The sequence below is a fragment of the Myxine glutinosa genome, chromosome 13, assembly GCF_964187855.1.
Source record: "Myxine glutinosa chromosome 13, kmMyxGlut1.1, whole genome shotgun sequence".
Lineage (NCBI taxonomy): Eukaryota > Metazoa > Chordata > Myxini > Myxiniformes > Myxinidae > Myxine > Myxine glutinosa.
In genome coordinates this window covers 30,154,159-30,172,238 of record NC_136273.1, presented here as the reverse complement: position 1 = coordinate 30,172,238, position 18,080 = coordinate 30,154,159, and the positions used below count along the sequence as shown (strand labels likewise).

Genomic DNA, 18,080 nt, shown 5'->3' with positions numbered 1-18,080 from the left:
ACATACAAGGCTTTCATCCGCAGCTCAATGGAATACTGCTCTCCCCTCTGGGCTGGTGCTCCTGCCTCACACCTAGCTCGTCTTCACGCTGATGAAACCAAAGCTTTCAGAATCATTGGAATCTCCCGCGATGAAGCTAACTCCGAGGGCCTTTCACTCACTCACCGCAGGCAGGTCGGTGGTCTTTCTGTCTTCTACCGACTCCTATCCGGCCTAGCTCCTCCAGCTCTATCTGTGCTCTGTACCCCAAATATTCCTACAGGTCGCACAAGATCTGCCAGCAACCCTCTTATGGTGAAATTGCCAAAATCAAGACTCTGCTCATCTTCACTCCTTCATTCCTCTTTTCTCCCACCTCTGGAACAAACTCCCTCACTCTCTTCAATCCCACTCCTCCCTCCAGGTCTTTAAAACAGTTGTTCAGCACAATCTCTTATCTTCTCCCATTCAAAACCTTGATCTTTTCTACCCCCGTTAATTTCACCGCAGATCCACTTTTTGCCTTGAAGTCCTCGCAGTGTCCATGTGTTTTATACCTCTACCAATCCCCTCCCCACCCCCCCCCCCCCCCCCATCCCGTGATATCTCAAAAAATATTTCGAGCAAGTTCAGACTAGATTTGTTGTGTCAGATCATATACAGTAGTGCGTGCATGATGTTGCAGAATTTATGATTCCAACTCATCCAACTACTCTTAAGTCCTCAGTCCTTGTATTTTTTATATATTTATTTATCCCGAAGCTTCCTTCATCGGTAACTACACTCCCTCCACCCTTCCTTCACAAAATCTTACTCTTTGCAATCTACTTCGTCACAATTAATCTTGTATATGAAAACCAGTAAGATGACCAGTCAAAGCATAACGAGCATTTCGTCAATTCGTTACAATTTCACTTGCAAAATGATCGATCATAGAAGTTTCACTTACACAGGTTTCAGCGATTTGATCTCAACACCAAATCTGAAACAGAAACAATGTTCTTTCATTACTTTGCTTCACAGGATGTTCGTCATGTATAAAGTTCTGTTGTCTCTTTTTTTGGATACAGACTGGAAGAGATAGAAAAGCTAGAACAGTCTTCTTCAGCAGAAAGATGCATGCAAGTATGGAATGCCATGACATCATCCGGCATGGTGAGTACTTTTACAAGCATCTACTTTTGTCTATGATGAACGGAATAAATAGAGTAGTTGGAAGTAAATTTAGATACAACATGGAATATTGAGGAGATGAATAATTATGCCAACTATGTTTTGTGACTAATCATGGAGCAGGAAGAGCGGAGAGAGCAACGTGATAAACAGAGACAGACACAGCTCACTTATATCCACAACTCACCACTCACTATGGGGTGCTCTTCTGCAGAGACCAGTCGACATTACTCAAAGCTCGTAGACGTATGTTTATTTTTCGTTATGCTGTTTGTTTAAAATTGCACAAATCAGAGTCAGTTTGTTCAACATGATTCTTAAATCTCCCAGCATCATTTGTAATATGGTGTGCTGCAATGTTCGTGCTCCTACTGGTTTGCTGGAGTTTTGATGGTCTGAGTGACTCATCGCTGCCGATTACATACGATCTGCATTTTCTCCATCTGCTTGCTGATCCGGTAACATCTAAGCACATATACCTGCAGCCTTGCCCAAATTCACACCGACAAAACACGATTCTTTCCTTCATTTAAGAAACGCAATGTTGATAAATTGATTTAATCAATTTTACAGCCTCTTTGACTCGAATGATTTTAATGATTTGGTCTCAGCACAGTGTTATGGTCTATAACTCTATATGAAACAGAAGGCCAGTGTTTAGTCATCCAAGTCAACTCAGGGTAAAAACTGTTTAATAATTTAAATCTTCGCAAAGCAGTCGATCCAGATCAGATATGCGGCCGGATCCTTAAAGTATGCTCCAAACAGCTGGCAGTGCCCTACTCTGTTCTCTTCCAGCAGTCAGTGGATTTACATTCAATCCCATGGAGCTGGATATCTGCTATTGTTGTCATGGCCCCCAAGCGAGCACGGCCCTCTCAATTCAATGACTTCTGGTCGATTGCATTAACCTCATTGATAATGAAGTGCTCGTGGTGAATTATCACGAGATTTCTTCTCACTATATACAAGTAAAAATTTGAGAATTTGTGCTTATATAAAATGTTGGAAGCATTTCGTGTTAAAAGTGGTTAAACAAGTTTTGTAGGATAATTCGAGGGTGTTGAATTCAAAAATGCTGTTTAACCGGTTCAATTTTGGAGTCTTAACCTTCAAATTGTAAAAAACAAAATGCCCGCCATTTTCAGCATATTTTTTGCCATAACTTGATTTTAAGCAACATAGAAGGCTCAAAATAGTGGCAATACCCATGTTTGTGATACTGAGGGTTCCAAATTTACTGTTACCTAAGTTGTAACTAGTTTGGTTTCGCCGCCATGTTGAATTCCAAGATGGCCGCCATATTGATCATCAAGATCATCAAGACTCTACAGTTACTTAGACGAGCATGATAAAGAGTTGAAGGAACAACTGCAGAGCACTTTGCAATCCAACGACTATGATTTTGCAGAGCTGCTGGATACATTCTCTACAGAGGACTTCCGTAATCACATGGATACCTTTAGTCACAAACTACAGGAAGACAATCCAAATTCTCAGTTCTGGTGGCAATATATGGACATGGTCAGCATTCTTTTGCTTTTCATCAGAGCACAGCGTGATGGTGTCTGGGACCTCCACATGTATGCCTTCAGGAGGATGCTACCTTTCTTCTTTAGGTATGACCACACTCATTATGCTAGATGGGGAACCATTTACCTGGCAGAAATGAACTGCCTTCCACCAGAAGTCCTTCAGGAATTCCAGGCAGGAAATTTTGTTGTAAAGGAGTCCAGCCGGAAATTCAATCAAGTATCACCTGATCATAGCCAAGAATGGCTGAATGGCACTGGAAAGAAGAGCGGTGGCATTGTGGGCATCACAAGAAGTATCTCTGCATTAGGCAGATGGGCACTATCATATAACTTGAGAACTTGCATATCGAGTAAAACTAGACAAATGCTGATGATCGAAGGGGAGGAAAGTGAGTATGTGTACAACGAGCTTACACCTTCCAGGAAAGGGCGTGACAACCTTGATGAGGAGAAAGTCGTCTCAGCTTTCCGACGATTCGATGTATTCAGCGAGGGAATGTCATCTTCTGTACTGCAGAATATTGCTACCAAGGATTTGGCATCAGAGAACATTCAACATTCTTTGCTTAATGCAGAAAAACTTGGACAGGTGCAGCTGGATGAGTTTGTTGATCAGCGCCTTCTTCAGCCTCCTGATGGCACATGTCATATCAATTTCAATGCCGCTTTACATAGGAACAAAGCACAGACTTTCTCGTCTCTGTATGCTGTAGACTGCAAAGAAAGCAAAGGCAAAGAAACGACCATCAAGGCAGATAGAAACATTCTACAGCGACTTGTGACAGCTTCCAAAGCAGGGCGTGTGATAAACCTGGACCTGATTCTGCAGTATGAGCTTATGCCTGTGCCAATTTCACTTGCTGCCATGAATGGGAGTCTACATACAGGCAGTAGCGGTAAATCTCGACTGGCAAATGGGTTGATTCAAGATGTCTCAACCCCAGAACAAGTTGTAGCGGTTACCGCTGGATGCACACAATCGCCTTGCACCCGCCAGAACACGGCCAGACGCGCCTCTCCCGGGCATGCCCAGACTCATTGTTCCCGGGCACGCCCGAACCTCCCGGGCACGCCCGGTCTCGTCTTTCCCGGGCATGCCCGCTCTCGCCTTTCCAGGGCTCGCCCAGAGCGTCCGGGCATGCCCGCTATCGCCTTTCCAGGGCTCGCCCTGAGCGTCCGGGCATGCCCGCTATCGCCTTTCCAGGGCTCGCCCAGAGCGTCCGGGCATGCCCGCTATCGCCTTTCCAGGGCTCGCCCACAGCGTCCGGGCATGCCCGCTATCGCCTTTCCAGTGCTCGTCCAGAGCGCCCGGGCACGCCCAGCCTCAACTTGCCAGGCCGCAGCCAAACACGCCCGGGCAGGTCCAGACTCGCCTTTCCAAGGCTCGCCCTTGATACCCGGGCATGCCCGGTATAGCTTTTGCCGGGCAAACTTCCCGACATAAATGTGTATATATATTGCTGCCCGATAAACGGGCTTTTCAGAGTACCCGAGTGTGATACATTTATTAAACCTACTCGGACGAATTTCCATCTTTGGTCGCGTCAATTCTTTCAACTCGCGTTGGAGCCCAGCTCCTTCATTGGTGACCTACCGACATGGATACGGCAGTGACGCTTAAACTGCCTACCTTCTGGGAGGCTCACGCGGCTGTTTGGTTCGCTCAGGCGGACCCTCAGTTCGCCCTGCGAGGCATCACCGCGGACGACACCCGCTTCCACCATGTTGTGGCGGCGCTCGGTTCCGCCACCGCGGCCCGCGCCTTGAGCCTCCTCCAGCACCCGCCGGCTGCTGACAAATACGACGCGCTGAAGACACTCCTCCTCGACGCTTTCGCCCTCTCACCGGCAGCACGCGCACGGCGCCTGCTTGACCTGCCCGAGCTCGGCGACACGCGCCCATCCGAGCGCATGGACTATATGCTCTCGTTGCTCGGTGAGCACTCTCCGGATTTTCTGTTCCGCGAGCTGTTCCTTCGCCAGCTGCCTCACCCGGTACGTCTCGCCCTGGCTGGCACGTTGATCACGGATTCCCGCTCCCTCGCCAGGGAAGCCGATAAGATCTCCTCAGCGGGCCAGCACATCGGCGCGGTTACCTGGAGCCCGCCGCCGTCCGAGGCGACGCCCACGACGCCCGAGCGCCCTGCGCGGTTGGAGGCCGAACTGCCGGTGCAACTGGCGGCCACCACGCCGCACCGCCCGCTTCCGACACGACGGCCGGGGCCTCCACCTGACCGGGCATGGTGTTATTACCACGCCAGGTTCGGACACAATGCTCAGACGTGCCGGCCCCCGTGCACTTTCGGCAGGTCGGGAAACGGCCGGGCCGGCGTTCATTCTCAGCCATGAGCGCCGGACACTCGGGCAACTTGCTGTTTATTCGGGACAAAGCGTCTGGGCGGCGTTTCCTGTGCGACACCGGCGCACAACTGAGTGTCATACCCGCCTCCGAGCAGGACAGGCTGGACGCAGTTTGCGGCCCCTCTTTGGTCGCTGCTAATGGCTCGGCCATACGCACTTTCGGCCCACGCGTCGTCACCCTCTGCTTCGGCAGCCAGCGCTTTCAATGGACTTTTGTTACCGCCAGCGTCCCCGTGGCTTTGCTTGGCGCCAACTTCCTCTGCGCGCACGGGCTGCTGGTCGACGTCAAACGACGTCGCCTTGTCCACGCCGAGACCTTCAGCTCCCTGGCGTGCACAATGAGCAGCTCCACGCCGACCGAACTGGCGTGCGCACTCCCGGCAACGAACGAGTTCGCTCGCCTGCTCGTGGAATTCCCGGCCCTCACGCGGCCGACGTTTTCGACCGTCGCGGTGCGGCACGGGATCGAGCACCACATACCCACTACGGGCCCGCCGGTCTACGCCAGGGACCGCCGCCTCGACCCAGCCAAGCTCGCCGTGGCGAAGGCCGAATTCGACGCGTTGGAGCACCTCGGCATCGTGCGGCGCTCCGATAGCACGTGGGCCTCGCCACTGCACATCGTGCCAAAGCCAGGGGGTGGATGGCGCCCGTGTGGCGACTACCGCCGTCTCAATGACGCTACCACCCCCGACAGGTACCCGATCCCGCATATTCAGGACTTTTCCGCCCATTTGGCGGGACGGGTCATCTTTTCGAAAATTGACCTGATACGGGGCTACCACCAGGTACCTGTCCGGGCGGCCAACGTCCCGAAGACGGCCGTCATCACGCCGTTCGGCCTGTTCGAATTTTTGCGGATGCCGTTTGGCCTCAAGAACGCGGCCCAGGCGTTCCAGCGCTTGATGGACGGCGTGCTGCGCGACCTGCCGTTTCTTTTCGTCTATCTGGACGACATCCTCGTCGCCAGCACGTCCCGCGCCGAGCACCTCCTCCACCTCCGAACACTGTTCGGTCGCCTCAGCGAGCACGGCTTAATTGTCAACCCGGTCAAATGCCACTTCGGCGCGACGACCGTTGACTTTTTGGGCCACCGCATCACCAAGACCGGGGCCGTGCCGCTGCCGACCAAGGTCGAGGCCATCACCACGTTCCCGCGTCCCCGTTCCATCAAGGCCCTCCAAGAGTTCCTCGGCATGGTGAATTTTTATCACCGATTCGTGCCCCGCGCTGCTCAGCTCATGCGGCCCCTTTACGAGGCCCTCCGGGGCAAGCCGGCCAAGCATGACATTGTTTGGTCCGCGGCCATGGACGCGGCCTTCGCCAGCGCCAAACGGGCCCTCGCCGACGCAACGCTGCTGGCTCACCCGGTGCTCAACGCGCCCATCGCCCTCACTACGGACGCCTCCAACTACGCGGTGGGCGCCGTCCATGAGCAATGGGTGGACGGGGTTTGGCAGCCACTCGCTTTTTTCAGCCAGCAACTCCGGCCAAACGAGTTAAACTACAGCACGTTCGACCGCGAGCTGCTCGGGCTATTCCTGGCCGTTCGCCATTTCCGACACCTCCTGGAGGGCCGCCCGTTCACGGCTTTCGTCGACCACAAGCCGTTGGTCTACGCAATGGCTAAGGTCACGGAGCCGTGGTCGGCCCGCCAGCAGCGCCACCTCTCCGCCGTGTCGGAGTTCACCACGGACATCCAGCACGTCGCCGGCAAAGACAACGCCGTGGCCGACTGCCTTTCGCGGGCCAGCGCGAACGCGGTCCACCTCGGCGTGGACTTCGCGCTCATGGCGGCCGACCAGACCACCGACGCCTCGGTGCAGGCACTCCGCGCGGCGGACACGGGCCTCTGCCTGGCCGACATCCCCTTCGCGGGCACCGTCCTGCTCTGCGACGTCTCCCAGGGCCAGCCTCGCCCCATCGTGCCCGTTTCCTGGCAGCGCCGCATCTTCGCCTCCATCCACGGCCTTTCTCACCCGGGCCGGAAAGCTTCTCAGAAGCTGGTGTCGGCGCGTTTCGTCTGGCACGGCCTTCGACGAAACATCCGCGACTGGGCCAACGCCTGCACGGCCTGCCAGCGAGCCAAGGTCCATTGCCACACCCAGGCCCCGCTGGCACCTTTCGCCGTGCCTGAACAGCGTTTCGACCACGTCCACGTGGACCTGGTGGGTCCCCTGCCCCCCTCGCGGGGGTTCACCCACCTGCTCACCATGGTGGACAGGACCACCAGGTGGCCGGAGGCCGTGCCCCTCACCTCCACCACCACCGCCGACGTGGCGCAGGCGTTCATCGCCACCTGGGTCGCGCGCTTCGGCGCACCAGCGGACATCTCGTCCGACCGTGGCCCACAGTTCACGTCTGAGCTTTGGGGCGCGGTCGCCCGTTCGTTGGGGGTCACGCTGCACCGCACCACGGCCTACCACCCCCAAGCCAATGGGTTGTGCGAGCGGTTTCACCGCTCCATGAAGGCCGCACTCATGGCCGGCCTTCAGGATGACGGTTGGGCCGACCGGCTGCCGTGGGTCCTTTTGGGCCTTCGCACGGCCCCCAAGGAAAACCTCCAGGTGTCCGCTGCCGAGCTCGTCTACGGCCAGCCGCTCCGCGTCCCGGGCGAATTCGTGCCCGACGCTACCAGTCCCTGGTCCGCCGCTCGCCAGCGCTCGGACCTCCAGGAGGCCGCCCAATGATTTGCCCCCGTGCCGACGTCCCGCCACGGTGGCCCCCAGTCCTACGTCCCCCCGGCGCTTCGCACAGCGGAGTACGTCTTTGTGCGTCATGACGCGCACCGGGGGCCACTCCGGCCGCCGTACGACGGGCCCTTCCGGGTCCTGCGACGGGGCGACAAGTCTTTCATCGTCGACTTCGGCGGCCGGCCGGACCGGATTTCTGTGGACCGCCTCAAACCGGCGCACATGGACGTCGACCGACCACCACAGTTGGCCCTTCCTCCGTGGCGAGGCCGCCCCCCGTCCACAGTTCCCCCCGCTCGACCACCCACCACCACGTCGGACCCCTCCCCACGACCCTCCAGGGGTCGCTTCGGCCAGGTCATCCGGACCCCCCTTAAATTGACCCTGCCAGTGCAGGTCGATTCTGGAGGGGCGTGTGTAGCGGTTACCGCTGGATGCACACAATCGCCTTGCACCGGCCAGAACACGGCCAGACGCGCCTCTCCCGGGCATGCCCGGACTCAATGTTCCCAGGCACGCCCGAACCTCCCGGGCACGCCCGGTCTCGTCTTTCCCGGGCTCGCCCAGAGCGTCCGGGCATGCCCGCTATCGCCTTTCCAGGGCTCGCCCAGAGCGTCCGGGCATGCCCGCTATCGCCTTTCCAGTGCTCGTCCAGAGCGCCCGGGCACGCCCAGCCTCGACTTGCCAGGCCGCAGCCAAACACGCCCGGGCAGGTCCAGACTCGCCTTTCCAAGGCTCACCCTTGATACCCGGGCATGCCCGGTATAGCTTTTGCCGGGCAAACTTCCCGACATAAATGTGTATATATATTGCTGCCCGATAAACGGGCTTTTCAGAGTACCCGAGTGTGATACATTTATTAAACCTACTCGGACGAATTTCCATCTTTGGTCGCGTCAATTCTTTCAACTCGCGTTGGAGCCCAGCTCCTTCATTTCGGGACAAAGCGTCTGGGCGGCGTTTCCTGTGTGACACCGGCGCCCAACTGAGCGTCATACCCGCCTCCGAGCAGGACAGGCGGGACGCCGTTTGAGGCCCCTCTTTGGTCGCTGCTAATGGCTCGGCCATACGCACTTTCGGCCCACGCGTCGTCACCCTCTGCTTCGGCAGCCAGCGTTTTCAATGGACTTTTGTTACCGCCAGCGTCCCCGTGGCTTTGCTGGGCGCCGACTTCCTCTGCACGTACGGGCTGCTGGTCGACGTCAAACGACGTCGCCTTGTCCACGCCGAGACCTTCAGCTCCCTGGCGTGCACAATGAGCAGCTCCGCGCCGACCGAACTGGCGTGCGCCCTCCCGGCAGCGAACGAGTTCGCTCGCCTGCTCGCGGAATTCCCGGCCCTCACGCGGCCGACGTTTTCAGCTGTCGCGGTGCGGCATGGGATCGAGCACCACATACCCACTACGGGCCCGCCGGTCTACGCCAGGGCCCGCCGCCTCGACCTGGCCAAGCTCGCCATGGCGAAGGCCAAGTTCGACGCGTTGGAGCACCTCGGCATCGTGCGGCGCTCCGATAGCGCGTGGGCCTCGCCACTGCACATCGTGCCAAAGCCGGGGGGTGGATGGCGCCCGTGTGGCGACTACCGCCGTCTCAACGACGCTACTACCGTGGGTCCACAGGCTTATGCCTGTGCCAATTTCACTTGCTGCCATGAATGGGAGTCTACATACAGGCAGTAGCGGTAAATCTCGACTGGCAAATGGGTTGATTCAAGATGTCTCAACCCCAGAACAAGTGACATTAACTGGAAGTACTTGCTTAGTAATTGATGGTCAAGCACTGGTGATGGCTCTTGGAAAGCCCAGCGGAATAACCACATTTGGTGAATATGCAGATGCGTTTGTGAATTCAGTGTTTGCCATGGGGAAAAAAATTTGAGAGAGTTGACGTAACTTTCGACCGATACCAGCAGGATTCCATCAAGACTGGAACCAGAATGAAACGTACCCGGGCCTCTCGACCAATACGTCGGGTAATAGAAAACCAAAACGTTCCTCTACCAGACAAATGGACCAACTTTCTCTCACTTGGAGAGAATAAGGCAAATCTAGCAGAGTTTCTTTCTCAGCAGCTCATGACAAATGCGGTGTCTATTGCACCCACAACACTTGTAGTGGCTGGAGGATTTGCACAGATCACAGACGTGAAATCTTCAGATCCAGAGATGGACACATCATCCCTACAGGCCAACCATGAGGAGGCGGACACACGACTTGTTCTTCATTGCGTCGACACAAATGCTGAAACAGTGGTGGTTTTAGTGCATGACACTGACGTGCTGGTCTTGTTAGCTGCTCATTTTGATAAGATGCCATGCACTCAGCTGTGGATGAAGGCAGGAACTCTTAAGAAGCCAAAATACATTCCCATCCACAAACTCCACCAGAAACTGCCACCTTGCCAAGTGGAAGCGTTGCTGCCATTCCATGCAATTACTGGTTGTGACAGTGTGTCACAGCTTGCTGGCCACGGCAAAAAGACAGCCTGGAAGGTGTTTCAAACACACAGCCAATTGTTGACAGATCTAGGCACAGAAGATATCACTGAAGAAGTAATCAACGATGCAGAAAAGTTCATATGCCGTCTTTACAAGGTACCCGATGATGTGGACAGATGCGACAAGGCACGTGTAATACTCTTCTCTAAGGGTTGTCCACAGGAGACTCTGCCACCAACATCAGATGCAGTGAGACTACACATAAGGCGCGCACATTACCAGGCTTTTATTTGGAAGCGCGCAACCATCGCTACTCTAGTACTCCCCCAAGTAACAGACATGGGATGGACATACATCGATGGGAACTTGGTGCCGAAGTTGATGACGCTATCTCCAATTCCTAAGGCGTGTCGCGAGATAGTAACATGCGGATGTACCAAAGGATGTATAAATGGCCGTTGCAGCTGCAGAAAAGCTGGGCTAACATGCACAGGAGGATGTGCATGTGCATACAACAGACAACTAGAATGCAGAAACAGAACAGACTAAGATAGACAGGTAAACATTTGAGAATGCCAATATTGAGCTATACGGTATTTATAAAGTATAATTACTAAAAGGCAGCCATTTTGGAACTTTACCCCTTTTTTAAATGCACTTTAGAAATGATTTAATATCATTTTTTTTGTTCTAAAGAAATTAAAAGCGCATTTGACCAGTGAAAGTGATGTACATAAAAAAATACACTCCAGAAATTACCAAAAATATGGCGGCCATCTTGGAATTCAACATGGCGGCGAAACCAAACGAGTTACAACTTAGGTAACAGTAAATTTGGAATCCTCTATCACAAACATGGGTATTGCCACTATTTTGAGCCTTCTATGTTGCTTAAAATGCAAGTTATGGCAAAAAATATGCTGAAAATGGCGGGCATTTTGTTTTTTACAATTTGAAGATTAAGACTCCAAAATTGAACCGGTTAAACAGCATTTTTGAATTCAGCACCCTCGAATTATCCTAAAAAACTTGTTTAATCACTTTTAACACAAAATGCCTACACTATTCGAAAATTCTCAAATTTTTACTCGTCTGCTAGTGAATCACAAAGACACAATTCAATTTGCCTATCAACCAGGAAAATCTGTGAAAGACCTAGTCCTGAATCCATTTGCCTGAAGAATGCAGTGCAACAACACCTTGCTATCTGCATTCAACAAAACAGGTTATTCGATAAACTGCAAAAACCTGAACGTTAATCCATCTCTCCTGCTATGGATCAGCGACTTCCTACAGGATCGGACTCAGCAGGTACAAGTGAAGAATACTCCATCAGAACAGATGAACACAAGGGCCCCACGAGGATGTGTTCTTTCCCCGCTGCTTTTTATTCTATTTCACACTCAACGTCAGCATCTTTAAATATGCAGATGACAATGTGATTGTCGGTTTTCTTAAAAATAGTGAACTGGATTATGGAAACACAATCCCAAATTTTGTTACATGGTGTCGTGAAAATTCTCTTTTAAATTGAACACCCAAAAGACTAAATAGATGATTTTTGACTTCAGGAAATCTAAATCTCAGTTATTCCCAGTCACAGTGAACAATGTTGATGTAGTCAGGTTCACCAAGTTAACAAATATAATTTCGTTCAAAATTTTGGGAGATTAGCAAATCTGTACAATTTTGGAATCATCAGAGCATGGAGAATCCGAAAATCAATGTTGGCATTTGCACAGACACCTGCATGGCCGCCATTTTGGATTTTCAAAATGGCCGCCATAAAATACATATTTTGCGCTATCTCGGCTTCTAGTCAACCTAGAAAGTTAATTAAATATGCTAATCCTATGTTTTCTGGGTCCCTCGGATGTGCATCGAGTTGTGTATCCTGACTGCTAACACATTAGTTGGTGGATGGTAAAGATCCTCCGGTGTCTTTCCTGAAGAGTAGCCAAGTTATCAGTGGCACCCTGGAATAAATTACAAATTCCTGCCCAGATCACCTTCAATCGAACATCAAACCTGGCCACCTTGTTCGTGAAAGACTTGGGCCAAAAACTTTTCCTGTCTGACCCTACAAGAAGGTGGCAATAATGTTGGGCTTTAGAGTAGGAAGAAAAGAGTAGTAGGAGAACAAATTTTACTTACCCAGGTGTCAGAAAAATATTTTCCTTGTATGTGTATCTGAAATGGGGGAAAAAAACCCACATTATTTCTTTTTTTCTTGAAGGAAAGCATTGGTTAATCCCACCTTCCCCCACCACAGCCTCAATATATGTGCACATTGCCCTTGGTTATCTTGCCCTATCTACACCATAACACTTGCGCACATTGCCCTATCTACACCATAACACTTGCTGACATCTTTCCCCACCTTAATCAACTGTGTACAGTGGCTTCAGAAAGTATTCACACCCTTTGACTTTTTCCATATTTTGTTGTGTTACAGGCTGAATTTAAAATGGATTAATTTGAGATTTTTTTTGTCACTGATCTGCAAATAATACCCCATAATGTCAAAAATGGAATTTTTTTTGGACATTTTTACAAGTTCATTAAAAGTGAAAAGTTTAAATGTCTTGAGTCAATAAGTATTCAACCCCTTTGCTATGACAATCCAAATTGAGATCAAGTGCATCCAATTTCCTTTGATCATCCTTGAGATGTCTCCACAACTTGATTGGAGTCCACCTGTGGTGAATTAAATTGATTGGACACTATTTAGAAAGAAACACACCTTTCAAAATAAGATGCCACAGTTGACAGTGCATGTCAGAGCAGAAATTCTACCATGAAGTCCAAGGAACTATCCGTGGAACTCCGTGATAGAATTGTGAGGAGGCATAGATATGGGGAAGGGTATAAAACCATTTATAAAGTGTTGAAAGTTCCCAAGAGCACAGAGAGCTCCATCATTAGGAAATAGAGATCATAGGGAACTACCCAGACTCTTTCTACAGCTGGCCGTCCGACCAAACTGCGCAACCTGGCAAGAAGGACCTTGATCAGGGAGGTAACTAAGAATCCAATGACCATTCTGACAGAACTACAGAGTTCCTTGGCTGAGGTGGGAGAGCCTGCTGGAAGGACAACGATCTCTGCAGCACTTCACAAATCTAGGCTTTATGGGAGATTTGTCAGACGGAAGCTATTCCTGAGGAAAAAGCACATGACCGCACGTGTGGATTTTGCAAAAAGGCACGTGAAAGACTCAGAGAGCATGAGGCGAAAGATTCTGTGGTCTAATGAGACGAAAATTGAACTCTTTGGCCTGAATGCAAAGTGCTTTGTCTGGCGGAAACCGAGCACAGCTCATCACCAATCGAACACCAAACATCCCTACCGTGAAGCTTGCTATGGGGATGCTATGCTTTTCAGCAGCAGGGACGGGAGCCGGAGACTTGTAAGGATAGAGGGAAAAATGAATGGAGCCAATCCTTGAGAAGAACCTCCAAAAGACCTTAGACTGCGGCGAAGATTTACGCTCCAACAGGCCAATGACCCCAAGCATCCAACTTGACAGAGCTTGAGCAAATCTGCAAGGAACAATGGGAGGAACTCCTCAAATCCAGATGTGCAAAACCGATACCGACATACCCAAGAAGACTCGAAGCTATAACCACTGCCAAAGTCACTTCTACGAAGTATCGACTCAGGGGATTGAATACTTATGTGAATGAGATATTTCTGTGTTTCATTTTTTATTCTTTTGTGAACAATTATAAAAACATGTTTTCACAATGCCATTATGGAATATTTTGTGTAGATCGGTGACAAAAAATTTGAATTAATCCATTTTAAATTCAGGATGTAACTCTGCGATAATGAAAATCCAGTGAAATACTTGTCTAAGTCCAAGATCAAGAGTGAGGGACTTCTCAACATATGTTGTGAAAGGAGACTTGTTAACAGTTTGCAGGCTAACATAACTGCTGGCAGTGATGACCGGTTTCTTCCGCCTTCCCGCTTTCATTGGACAAGCTATGATAAAACCCCGCTTTCTTTGGACACGCTTTGATACAACCCCGCTTTGATACAACCTTGCTTTGATACAACCCCACTTTGATACACTCTCGCTTTGATACAACCCCATTTTCATCGGATACGCTTTGATACAACCCCACATTGATACAACCTTGCTTTCATACAACCCCAAAGAACTGTGAAGTGGCCATGTGCTGTGTGCAGGAAGGGTGTCGGAGTGAACTTCATTCAATGTACAATGTGCGCTGAGTGGGTTCATCAAAAATGCAGTGGTCTGAGAGGGTCATTAACCAGTGTGGCAGCTACATTCAAATGTAAGGCGTGCACAGAGGGAGCTGCAGATGGAGGAAATGTTGAGTTGGATCTTGGAGACGGCGTGAAGCTGGAAGGTGTGAAAACATTTTGCTACCTAGGAGACATGCTGAATGGAGAAGGTGGATCAGACTCGGCAACGGTTGATAGAGTGAGATGTGCATGGAAGAAGTTTTGAGAACAGAGTGGCGTGCTGACGAGGAGAGGAGTGTCGTTGAAGCTGAAGGGAAAGGTGTATGCTGCATGTGTGAGAAGTGTTATGATTTATGGGAGCGAGACATGGGTAATGAATGTAGAGCAGCAACGAAGGCTGGAAAGGGTGGAAATGCGAATGGTTCGGTCGATGTGTGGAGTATCGTTGAGAGAGAGGAAGACAAATGATGAATTGTGAAAGATGATGGGAATAGAGCCTGTGATTGATGCTGTGAAGAGAAACAGGTTTTTTTTGTATACTGAATCGAGGCTCGTGAAAGAGCTGACAACCGCGAGGGAAAGACAGCACAGGGGGACCACGAGGGAAAGACAGCACAGGGGGACCACGAGGGAAAGACAGTACAGGGGGACCATGAGGGAAAGACAGTACAGGGGGACCATGAGGGAAAGACAGTACAGGGGGACCACGAGGGAAAGACAGCACAGGGGGACTGCAAGGGAAAGACAATACAGGGGGACCGCGAGGGAAAGACAGTACAGGGGGACCACGAGGGAAAGACAGCACAGGGGGACCACGAGGGAAAGACAGTACAGGGGGACCGTGAGGGAAAGACAGTACAGGGGGACTGCGAGGGAAAGACAGTACAGGGGGACCATGAGGGAAAGACAGTACAGGGGGACCATGAGGGAAAGACAGCACAGGGGGACCGCAAGGGAAAGACAGTACAGGGGGACCACGAGGGAAAGACAGCACAGGGGGACCACGAGGGAAAGACAGTACAGGGGGACCACGAGGGAAAGACAGCACAGGGGGACGGCGAGGGAAAGACAGTACAGGGGGACCACGAGGGAAAGACAGCACAAGGGGACCACGAGAGAAAGACAGTACAGGGGGACCGCGAGGGAAAGACAGTCCAGGGGGACCGCGAGGGAAAGACAGCACAGGGGGACCACGAGGGAAAGACAGCACAGGGGGACCACGAGGGAAAGACAGCACAGGGGGACCACGAGGGAAAGACAGCACAGGGGGACCGCGAGGGAAAGACAGCACAGGGGGACCGCGAGGGAAAGACAGCACAGGGGGACCGCGAGGGAAAGACAGTACAGGGGGACCACGAGGGAAAGACAGCACAGGGGGACCGTGAGGGAAAGACAGTACAGGGGGACCGCGAGGGAAAGACAGCACAGTGGGACCGCGAGGGAAAGACAGCACAGGGGGACCGCGAGGGAAAGACAGTACAGGGGGACCACGAGGGAAAGACAGCACAGGGGGACCGCGAGGGAAAGACAGCACAGGGGGACCGTGAGGGAAAGACAGTACAGGGGGACCGCGAGGGAAAGACAGTACAGGGGGACCGCGAAGGAAAGACAGTACAGGGGGACTGCGAGGGAAAGACAGCACAGGGGGGCCGCGAGGGAAAGACAGCACAGGCGGACCGCGAGGGAAAGACAGCACAGGGGGACCGCGAGGGAAAGACAGCACAGGGGGGCCGCAAGGGAAAGACAGCACAGGGGGGCCGCGAGGGAAAGACAGCACAGGGGGACCGCGAGGGAAAGACAGTACAGGGGGACCGCGAGGGAAAGACAGCACAGGGGGACCACGAGGGAAAGACAGCACAGGGGGACCGTGAGGGAAAGACAGCACAGGGGGACCGCGAGGGAAAGACAGCACAGGCGGACCGCGAGGGAAAGACAGCACAGGGGGACCGCGAGGGAAAGACAGCACAGGGGGACCACGAGGGAAAGACAGTACAGGGGGACCGCGAGGGAAAGACAGCACAGGGGTATCACGAGGGAAAGACAGCACAGGGGGACCGCAAGGGAAAGACAGTGCAGGCGGACCACGAGGGAAAGACAGCACAAGGGGACCATGAGGGAAAGAAAGCACAGGCGGACCGCGAGGGAAAGACAGCACAGGGGGACTGCGAGGGAAAGACAGCACAGGGGGACCGCGAGGGAAAGACAGCACAGGGGGACCGCGAGGGAAAGACAGCACAGGCGGACCGCGAGGGAAAGACAGCACAGGGGGACCGCGAGGGAAAGACAGCACAGGGGGACCGCAAGGGAAAGACAGCACAGGCGGACCGCGAGGGAAAGACAGCACAGGGGGACCGCGAGGGAAAGACAGCACAGGGGGACCGCGAGGGAAAGACAGCACAGGGGGACCGCAAGGGAAAGACAGCACAGGCGGACCGCGAGGGAAAGACAGCACAGAGGGACCGCGAGGGAAAGACAGCACAGGAAGGTTGCGATGGTTTGGTCATGTGTTGAGGAAGGATGAAAGTGACTGGTTGAGAAGAGTGATGGAAATGAATGTAGAAGGAAGTAGAGGACGGGGAAGACCGAGAAAGACTTGGCTGAAGATGGTGGAAGAAGAAATGCGGGCAAGGGGGTTAATAAGGAGAGATGCAGAAAATAGGGCAAAATGGAGAAGATTGTCATGGGGACCGCAAGGCTAACCCCCGCTCCAGCAGGGAAAATGGCCTTAAAATGCATGTTGTGTTGTTTATTGTAAACCTACACCGAAAAGTCACATGGCTGGAGAAGATAAAATAAAGTTTCTTCTTCTTCACACAATAACAACTGCTACCTTCCAGACCGTACAACCAATCATGCTGAAATTTTTAACACTTGTTTCTTCCACTTGATGACACTACATGAAGTTAAAGTTAAATGTTGATCAATCAAGCGGTTCAAGATAAATAAATAAAATTATATTTCCTTTCAATTATCTATGGCTGCCAAACCGAACAAACAATCATATTGAAATTTTATAGACTTATTCCACTTGACGCCTTCTACATGACTGTAAAGTTTCACATCGATCAATGAAGCAGTTCAGTAGATACAAGGTTTTTAAGATATCCATTGAATTATTTATCACTGCCAAACCATGTGACCTATCGCAAATTCCAAAAGGTCCTTTTAGCACTCAGACATGCGGAACATGTGTGAAGTTTCCACTCAATATGATCAAAATGAGGGAGGAGGTAGGTTTTAAAGGTTATGCTTAAAAAACTATAGCTCCCAAACCATGTGACCTATGACGTCATGATCGCTGAACCTTTTGTTCGTCATGGGTATGCGGTCACGCATGTGAAGTTTTTGGTCTCAATTTGTTTAGCCGTTTCGGAGAAAAAGGGGTTTTAGTGTTTTTCACGAAAACAATATGGCGGGCGAACCATGTGATGCTTGACGTCAAAATTTTCTTGGCCCTAAATTTTATTTCACTTCGGTCATGCATAAAAACATATCATATTCGTGGCATCAAGGATTCTGTTTGTCGAATTCTAACCTCGTAACGTTAGCATTTTTAATATCCTAAATAAACATATTTTTTGGTCCCAATACAGAGTTCTTCAGAACGAGCCATGACTCAATTTTCTCCATTGAGCCGTTTCGGAGATATAGAGGGGCAAAGTTGAAGGGGTTTTTTCCAAGATGGCGCC

At 51.7% G+C, this 18,080-nt stretch overlaps 1 protein-coding gene across 2 annotated transcripts in view; it reads right to left on the bottom strand.

The window, feature by feature from the left end:
* The window catches only part of LOC144888627 (globoside alpha-1,3-N-acetylgalactosaminyltransferase 1-like), a 100,164-nt gene that overhangs the window by 29,279 nt on the left and 52,805 nt on the right, over window positions 1–18,080 (bottom strand). For both annotated transcript variants that reach the window (XM_078767236.1, XM_078767235.1), the window contains 2 exons: window positions 12,331–12,366; window positions 929–961 (listed from right to left, as the gene is read on the bottom strand). In XM_078767236.1, the coding sequence (XP_078623362.1) occupies window positions 929–961; window positions 12,331–12,366 (69 nt within the window). The remainder of the gene's footprint in view (window positions 1–928; window positions 962–12,330; window positions 12,367–18,080) is intronic.